Source organism: Mangifera indica, unplaced genomic scaffold (genome assembly GCF_011075055.1).
Source record: "Mangifera indica cultivar Alphonso unplaced genomic scaffold, CATAS_Mindica_2.1 Un_0097, whole genome shotgun sequence".
NCBI classification, from domain to species: domain Eukaryota; kingdom Viridiplantae; phylum Streptophyta; class Magnoliopsida; order Sapindales; family Anacardiaceae; genus Mangifera; species Mangifera indica.
Genome location: NW_025401189.1, coordinates 70,253 through 80,165, shown reverse-complemented (window position 1 = coordinate 80,165; position 9,913 = coordinate 70,253). Strand labels below are relative to the sequence as shown.

Genomic DNA, 9,913 nt, shown 5'->3' with positions numbered 1-9,913 from the left:
TGCATGTTATGTTATTAATTTAATAGCTTAAGAAAACTTGCGCTAGACTTAAAAACATATACAAGTAATTATATATGTTATTGCATACATTTTATCATCCCCATTACTTGTACAACATATCATCAATTATGTAAATTAATGGGATTGAGAAGAAAAAAAAATTAAAAGTAAATATTAAAACTAGATAGAATTTAATATATCTTATGTTGAAAGCATACGAATGATATGAAGTTTTTATAATATGATATTTCAATACCCAACCAAAAAATTCGATAAATTTTATTTTTTTGATATATCAAGATTGGAAAATAACTATGACTCTAATAAACATGTTAGAGCCATTGAAGACAATTGCAAACCATTGTTCAGGTTATGTATTATCTAACTACTTGTTCAATGATATATAATAAAATAGAAATAAGTGATATTTAAAGCACATGGACTCATGACTCTCATCATATTTTTCAGAATATATTTAGGCAAATAAAACAAAAATTTTTAAAATATTATATTGAAATTCCTTTACTTTATTCTATAGTTATTGTTTTAGATTTTTGAACAAAAACTAATGAGTTATGGAATTTATTTGATGTTATTAATAAAAAATTATCAATTAATAATAATGTTAATTTTGTTGAATATATTCAAAATTTTTTATTTGAAATATATAGTATTTATAAACAAAAATATGAAAGCACTTGACAAAGTTCTATATTAGAGGTAAGTCCTGTTAGTTCAAACAAAAAAAAGTTGCTTATATAGTCTCTTTTGCGTAGAGGTAAACAACTTGCCAGTTAAACTACAAATTATGGTTAATTTTATAATTATATAAATATTGACCATTATTCATAAATTGTTCAAATATATAATACTAAAAAATTAGATGTTTGAACATAGTGAAGAGGCAAAGCAGAAATTTTTCCTACGCTTGCTTTTATGATCCGCGATCTATTAACACCTCTGATGTTAATTATAGCGTTGGAATCCACTTTTAATATAAGAGGATGTATGTTGGATGATAGACGATATATTTTACACTTAAATATGGTCGAAACAATAATGTGTATGAAAGATTGGGTCAAAACTGATTTCAAATTATAAAATCAAGTGGCAGAAGATATTTTAAATAATTCACAAATTTGGACATTGAAGATAAGTAGATAAATGATATGAGATATATATTTTATTTATGTTTGTAATTATACAGTATATAAATTAATTTATTTGTATTATATTATAAACTTATAATATTTTTCATCATATAACTCTGATATTTGTTTACTACAGGTGAGAGATTATAAATAAAATGTTTGAAGTGTTGTCGGTTGTTTTAAAAATTGAAAAATAATTTGTATTTAAATTTTTTAATTTTTTTTTAATTTTGTTTGAATGAGTCGCTTGATTAAGACCTGAGTCGACCCTCTATATATGAGATAGGTTTAGACCTTAAAAATTTTATAGAATGCCCTGAAGACCTATCATTGTGCAATTCTAAGACCTGATCCATAGGCCCAATATGCCGAACTAGAGTTGGCTCGACCTAACTCGACTTGACTCAACTCATGGACACATCTACCCCGAGAAATTAATTAAAATAGACACAAAATTTTCTGCTTGAACTTTTTTCTGCAAACTCTGAGTGATTTTACTTTTAAAGCAAATTTAATTTATATTCCAATAATATGTTTTACCTTATTTCTTCATATTCGGAAATAGACAATTTTCTTTTTCTCTTGTATCATCATATTAAATACACAGATTAATTTTTGTGTAATTGTTGATATTTACGGATAAAAAACAGATTAATTTATGATATAAATGTTAATATTTATAAATCGTAACGAAATGATGCACATAACTATATAGAGTGTGTGTAGACGCAAAATGATGCAAACAGGTGCGAACAAGTGCGAAAGGGTGCGAGTGGGTGCGAATGGATGCATGCAGGTACGCACAAATACACAAGAGTGTGTGAGTCTTCATACGAGTGCGTGTGATGTATACAAGTACACGGTATAATATATTATATATAAAAATATATATAATATTTTATTATATATTATGTTATACATATATATATATATATATAAAATTTGCTCACCACCGTTTGTATTTGCTCGCATTAGTATGCATTTGCTTGCACTCGCATGTATCTGCATACATTCGCTCACATCCTTTCACATCGATGCACACCCTTTCTTACCCGCTCACACCCTTTTGCACCAACACGTACTTACACGCATTTGCTCGCACTCTTTTATATCAATACACACCTTTTTACATCCGCTCGCACCCTTTCGCATCCACTCCTATCTTTTTACACCCGCATATACTCTGTGTAGTTATATTTATTATTTCGTTACAATTTATAAATATTAACTTTTACACAATAAATTAATTTATTTTTGATTTGTAAATATCAATAATTACACAAAAATTAATCTATATACTCAATATAAGGATACAAGAGAAAAAAAGATTGTTCAATTCTAAATAAAAAATATTATTTAAATAAAAATTAAATTTACTTAAAAAAATAATCATCAGAGTTTGTAAAAAAAAATATATATATATAAACGTACTTATTTTAATTAATTTCCCACCCGGGGTTAGGGTTTTAATAATTTCTTTCTTTTTCCTCCCCCACTGCTAGCCAGTCGTCTCCTTTTACAAAGCGCTTCAAAGAGACATCGGAACCCAACTTCATCCTTCTAAACCAGGTGACATTCTTTAATTGTTGTGCTTTTATTTTTCGTGATAAACAACTGAACTGAAATTTTATTCTTCAAAATTTATTTGTAACAGGTGATGGCATTGTTATTTAAAGCTCCTTGCACCGCCATTTCTTACCTGCAGAAGACACAGATTTTCAAGAAACAGTGTTTTGGTTTTGATAATGTTAATAATTCTAATAATAATGTTGTCTTCTCAAGGCCAAGATGTTTGGTTCCTGCAGTTTTGTCAATGTCTTCAACTACCAAGCCAATTCAAGAATTGGAAACACCGGGTTCAAAAAGCTTCAATATTCCCATCATGGTATGTTGACTTGACCCTCTGAATGGTGAATTTGGATTATAAGGTGCGCATCCAAAATGGATTGTAAGAATTCAACTCATCAATTTGGATAGGAATGGTGAACCAAGGGAAACGAGAGCATGTTTTTTACATCGTTGATAGACACTGATTTGCTTGCATTTGAGTAATATCGTGGCAGCATTTACTTGTTTAATGATGGAGTATGGCTTGATAAATGATTTTATACTTATTATTTTGGTGGAGATGAGCAAATTTCTGGTTGTATATTTTCTTCTCCCTTTTGGAATTTCTGAAAATAATTAGGGAAGTTCATGTGTGAAATGAATTAAGCGTGAACGCAACTAGAGTTAAAAAAAAAAAATGTTATATAATTAACATTTAATTCTGTGATTGTGTGGTTTTGATCCTTCATTATTTATTTTTGATGGGAAACAAAGTATTTTATTAACAGAATAGACTGAAAGCTGTACATGTAAGTGAACTAGTTGTTCGCAAATTGATGAAAGAGGATACTTATAAACTAGCCAAGAATCTAGGTGCAAAAAGGCCTATCTAGAGGCGTGAAACTGAAAACTAATTACAAAAGCAGCCATCAAGCAAAATTCCCCACATAAAAGAACACTGAAAGGTTAGGAGATTGCTGCTTTCCAGTTTATTCCTTTATTGCTTCACTACTTCAAGTTCTTGTCTCCCCCTGTTTAAGTGTTATTTTGGTTTTAATTCCTTTGCTCACTAGATTTGTAGAAAGTCAAATATGAATTTTTGCTTATTCTCTTTTGATACTTGCTATGAGCGGTGGTGCATATGTTTAGACTATTTAATATGAATTATTGACTTGCCTATCTCATTGGAACTGCCCTATTTTTGCAGGTAAACGGCTGTAGTGGAAAGATGGGCAAGGCCGTTATAAAGGCAGCAGATACTATAGGACTTCAGTTGGTTCCTGTATCATTTGGCTCGGAAGAGGAATCTGGGAAAACATTAGAAGTATGTGGCAAGGAGATTCTGGTGCACGGTCCTTCTGACAGGGAAAGTGTTCTTGCTTCTGTTTTTGATAAATATCCAAACATGATCGTGGTGGACTACACTGTGCCAAGTGCAGTGAATGGTAACTGATCATGATTCTGGTTGTTTGAAAAAGAAAAATTATGGTGCATAGAGGCTTCTCTATATTTAGTTTGATTTCTTGTGATTATTTTGGCAAAATGTAGATAATGCAGAGCTTTACTGCAAAGTTGGAGTGCCCTTTGTTATGGGAACCACAGGAGGGGATAGGGATAAATTGTATAAGACTGTAGAAAACTCAAGAGTCTATGCTGTGATCTCCCCGCAAATGGGAAAGCAGGTATTGTGGATCCTACACTTCTAATTAAACGTAAATACTTTGATGCACTGTGATCTATTGTATTCAATTTCCTAATGATTTTGCTTGGTAGGTTGTTGCATTCCTTGCAGCTATGGAAATAATGGCTGAGCAATTTCCTGGAGCCTTTTCTGGGTATTCACTTCAGGTACTTCTTTGTTTCTGCATTATTTTAGGATCAAACGGCTTTAATATCTTTTTTCAGTCTTCATTGTGATTGCATACGTTGTAAGGAGTAATGATTAGTGTAAAAGTGATATTCATTTAGCAAACTTCTGCTTCTCAGCCACAGACCCCTACACACATAGCATTGATTTTCAAATTTAGAATTCTAAACACGAGTCTTTTCTTTATCATATTTTTGTTGGTAAACTAAATGAGCCTAACAAATCAAAGGATGCTTGCATTTCATTAAGTTGATATATTGATGTAATAATGCTAGTGGCTGATTTTTTTTTTTTTTTTGTATTAAGGTATTGGAGTCCCATCAAACAAGTAAAGTGGACACATCTGGAACTGCCAAAGCTGTTATATCATGCTTTCAGAAATTGGGGGTCTCTTTTGATATGGATCAGGTGTGTTATATGGCATACAATGTCTTGTCACGACTGAGTATTTAATAGTTTCTAGTTTTTACTATTTTACGAGTTCTGTATTGTAATATTTTATGGATATGACATAGCCACCTCATGGTAAGTGTATAGTGAAGCTAAAATTGTAGCTGTTTGAATAGATATTATAAAATAGAGTTGCTGGGATGGATATTTGTGACTGACAAGGATATTCAAACTCTCTATGTTAAAAGCCTTGCCTTTTGCATTATCTATTAGGTGTACATGCATATGGATGGATGGATCAGCCTGAGCTAAAGGATGAAAATTATTCATGTTAACATTCTGTTGTTTTGAATATTGTTCTTATTGAAATCTAAGAATTCTATTATCCAGCTAGATCTTGCTGGTCTTAGAAAAATCAGCATTACGTCGACTTACTAACCCAAATGTTATTTTATTGACCATGAATCTGTTACTTATTGAACTTCCTTTAGATACAAATGATCCGGGATCCCAAGCAACAAATTGAGATGGTGGGAGTTCCAGAGGAGCATTTGGCTGGGCATGCTTTCCATATGTATCACCTCACTTCACCTGAAAAAACGTGATAACAAGCATCCTTCTCTCTTTGTTCGCTTTTTTTTGGGCCAGGTATATAATTCATCACTCTGGTCTTATATGAGCATCCACTAACTATTCCTCCTCATTTTTGTAGAGTTTCTTTCGAGTTTCAACATAATGTTTGTGGTAGATCAATTTACGCTGAGGGTACTATTGATGCTGTAATTTTCCTTTCTAAGAAGGTACCAGTGCTTTCATTCATTTCTGCTTTTTGCTCATTTTACTTTACATGTTCTTATGACGGCATAGTATGACACATTTACAGTCTAATAAAACATATAAATCAAAATTCAATCAGAATTTCTTAACAAAAGATTGGTATTACTCATGGGATTTCTATTTTGAATTGCTATTATCTTGAGTTTTCCAGCTTGGGTTAGTATGATGATGCCCTCTAAATTATATGTTGATTTTTAACTGTCATGTAAAAACAGGTTCAGTCGCAGGCTGACAAGCTGATTTACAATATGATAGATGTCTTGCGGGAGGGAAACATGCGATAGAAATTTGTTTTTTCATGCCAAGCTTGGTTTGTATTAGTATATAATTCAGTTCAAGATGACGCCTAAAGGTTTTGCTCTTGGTAGTGCATTTTATAATTATTGTTGTTATATTATATTAGCATATCAAGTGGCATGAAATTGTTTTAGAGATTGATCGGATTTATGTGATTCTTGGTCACATCATAGTCAATAGGGAAACCTTGAGACAAGAAAGCTTGAATAGTCATTACATATTGTGACGGGGGGACTTGTTAGGGGCACATCCTCAATTTATAGAATTGGCCGTTTACAAAAGGCAAAGAAAATGACAATCAAGCAATATCAGGAATCACTTCATTAGCTTCATGGGACTCATTTGGAGGTAAATAGCTGAGCTAACAAACACTATTTAGGGGTTATCTTGTATGAACACCTTTTATGAGACAACGGTAACCTCTTATGTGTGCTTACATTGAAACCAATTCATCATATCAAATAATGACTCCAGCTCGAGTCTCATATGCCAAATAACAAGTGGAGTTCAAGTTCTATTTAAGAAAAAACAAAAGTAAGGTTAAAAATCAATAAAAGATAAGAGTTGATCTGGAAAGAGTTTTAGAAATCAAAATTGCTCAAATCTCTTACATAGGATGAAGTTAATGTTTCTAGCAAGATACAAACACTCACAAACCTGAGAAAAATAAAGTTCCGAAGAGGCCACAAAAGAGGATTCTAGTGTATTTTGTTCAATGTCCTGTTAGGTGGGAAATAACCATCTTATTGTGGAGTGGAGTGTTGATAACAACTGTTGAAATAGTGATGTGTGGGGGAATTTCCACTCTTCTTGTGCTTTTACCATTGAGTTATAGTTGGAATGTGCTGTTTGGCAGGGAGACTTGAAAGAAAGAAGAGCTTGAGTTGGATTCTAGCATCAGCCAACACTGATGTCACTCATAACGGCACACGTGCAACCCTTTCCAGTCAAATAGTATTCACAGATTTCCTAGCTTGTCACTTTTGCTAGGAAATCTGTCATTCTGAAAGCCCCATATTTTGTACTTGGGATCTTAATATACCACCATGCTCTGCAGCCCTGGTGCCCAAGTGGGTTGGTTGTTCTCTAGCTCCCTGCTAGCCTCGGGTGAACATTGCAATGTTGGCGTCATCACCCGCGCCGCACGATTGCAACTGAGAAACATGGTGATGACTCTAATACCAAATGATACGAACATTAGGAGAACCACACCTCAAAAGTTAGCTATTGAGATGAGAGAGTCTAAGACCATATAAACCCCACACTAGTTACCCATACTTTTCAATGTGGGATCCAAGTCTCATACCTTGTACTTGGGATCTTAACATACTACCACGCTCCGCAGCCTTATGTTAGGATCCCAAGTGCAAGGTATGAGACTTGGATCTCACATTAGAAAGTATGGACAACTAGTGTGAAGTTTATATGACCTTGGGCTCTCCTATCTCAATAATTAGCTTTTAAAGTGTGGTTCTCCTAAGGTCGTATCATTTGGTATCAGAGCCATCACTATATCTCCCAGTTGCAATCATACGACACAGGTGGTGACGCTGACATTACAGTGTTCGCTCGAGGCTAGCAGGGAGCTAGTGCACAACTAGCCAGCATGGACGTCGGGGCTGCAGAGCGTAGTGGTATGTTAGGATCCCAAGTGCAAGGTATGAGATTTGGATCCTACATTAGAAAGTATGGATAACTAGTGTGAAGTCTATATGGTCTTGGGCTTTTCTATCTCAATAGTTAGCTTTTGAGGTGTAGTTCTCCTAAGGTTCGTATCATTAGGTTTTTATACATTTTCTATTAAACATGTAGAATCCATAAATTAAAAATACTCATTGATCGTAATTTAAAATTTAAACAGTTATCACAAATCTCCATTCATATCTCTTTTGTAGAATATCGAATACACAATATATATAAACATATATTGGGTGTTCATAATAATCATACTTGTGTTGACGACTATTTTGCCTTTGATAGTTGCTAGGAGATATTGAAGTTGCTCTTAGACTAAACGTAGGCCAAAATCACACTCTTCAGTATGTTGGAATGTCAAGTCCAAGGAGTGTGTTTCAAGGTGTATAGGCATGACATTATTTGGGTGAACAGTGATTGCAAAAACCCTAAAAAAATTGAAACCGTGCAAAAATGTGCATGTATAAATAGTCACCATGTATGCTCATACGTTTTGGATGTATGTGTTAGGTTTTTGGGGCATTGAAAAATGGCAACGACAGTGAAAGATAAAACAAAATTTTTAGAAACTTGAAAAACCCTGGGTGGGTCCTGTTTTCAGAAGAAAGATTCATGAAATATGCATAGAACATTCAAAGAAAGTTCAAAAACCGTATACTTTCATTGGATAACTCATTTAGTTTTTACATAGCAAGAATATCGCTTTCCAATCCACAGGAGAGAGGAAACTCAATATCCACACAAAGCACAAATGGAAGGAGACTTTGTATGCTGGAAAATTACTAGAAATTCACAGTATATAGGATGGGTATTTGGTGTGTAAAATTGGGCATCAATAAAATTGAAAACACAATGGTCTTTTTATAGAAAAGACCTTGGAGCTAGAGTTTTAGTCAAACCCATATATGATTTCAGTATTATCTAGTTTGGATAAATCATAATTCAATAGATATTGCAATTATTTTAGACTTTTACTTTTACTTAAATACACCAAGATTATCCAGTTTAAATTAAAACATAATTCCAATATTTAATTTAAACAAGAGTTTGACTCAAATCATGATTGCTCATGTGTTTGAATTCAAACCAAATACAAGTCCTCCAAACCCTCAATTGAAAATCCGAACTAGATTGACTTGAATAATCTAATGTCTCTAGAGTTTGATCGATTCCTATTGTGTGTGACTCATATGGCTCTCCATGAGTTGGCATGTAATATCTCTTTTAGAAGTATTGTCTTGCAAAGGAAAACATTACTAATATAAAATACTAGTGCAGTTATATCAGTGAAAACAAAACATTAAATCATATTTATTAATAAAAATACTAAAATTCTTCATTTACAAGCGTACGATCGAAAACATGTAAAATATCATTATTACATCAAAATGCGTTTAAATATTCAAATACCATAATGGAATATCCATGATTTAACAAACGAGTCCAAAACACATCTAAAAATAAAAATGACATAATTGCCCTTGTTGCTCACTCTTGTTGTAGCCTCGCACTGCATCCATCTCTCAACTTTATCTCTTGCGAAACAAACAAAATAGAAGATGGTGAGTGATATAAGTAGGAACATAATGTAAAGCATATTTAATTCCTATTTTGCCCATAGGCTCAGTTGGTCATCAAGATTAAACTATTTACTCCACTTGAATAACGTGAATCCAATTTTGAACTAACTAAACTCTTAAGACCTACTAGGTCTCCCAGCCTGCCTCACTAATTTGACCCAGTGTCTTATATCTTATGATCTCCCAAGAGCCTATTTCATATTAAGCGCTTGCATATGAAAGCTGACTAAATCTTAATTAAACTATAACTGACTTACTGATTGGACTAAGTCGAAACATGAATTTGGCATCTTAACTACATGAGTATTATAACAATGCAATCCACTCTCTACACCACTATCAGATTGCTATTAACCTCGAGCTTATTATAGCTCACTGTATCTTAATGAGGGTGATCAATTTCTACTATGAACTATTGGCCTTATTGCAGACTGTGCTTTACTATAAGCAATGAAAGGAGTATCTCACAGGTGCCCTGTGTACTGACCGTAATACTTGTACCTCTGATTGTGGTACCATTATACTAAACATGTATGCTAACTTGAGTT

The 9,913-nt window shown here is 33.1% G+C and overlaps 1 protein-coding gene across 4 annotated transcripts; it reads left to right on the top strand.

The window, feature by feature from the left end:
* The first annotated feature begins 2,603 nt into the window (after positions 1 to 2,603).
* LOC123207735 (4-hydroxy-tetrahydrodipicolinate reductase 2, chloroplastic-like) lies at positions 2,604 to 6,406 on the top strand. 4 transcript variants are annotated; one of them, XR_006500477.1, is made up of 9 exons: positions 2,604 to 2,720; positions 2,806 to 3,036; positions 3,907 to 4,144; positions 4,248 to 4,381; positions 4,473 to 4,547; positions 4,873 to 4,974; positions 5,448 to 5,604; positions 5,669 to 5,756; positions 6,009 to 6,052. XR_006500477.1 is itself a non-coding variant. In XM_044625184.1 (9 exons), the coding sequence occupies exons 2-9, from the start codon at positions 2,809 to 2,811 to the stop codon at positions 6,075 to 6,077; spliced, it is 930 nt and encodes a 309-aa protein (XP_044481119.1). In that variant the 5' UTR covers positions 2,604 to 2,720; positions 2,806 to 2,808; the 3' UTR covers positions 6,078 to 6,406. The 4 variants fall into 4 exon arrangements, 3 of the variants coding, with proteins under 3 accessions (XP_044481119.1, XP_044481118.1, XP_044481120.1); XM_044625184.1 differs by having other exon boundaries at positions 3,907 to 4,030; positions 5,448 to 5,557; positions 6,009 to 6,406; XM_044625183.1 differs by having other exon boundaries at positions 5,448 to 5,557; positions 6,009 to 6,406.
* The last annotated feature ends 3,507 nt before the right edge of the window (positions 6,407 to 9,913 follow it).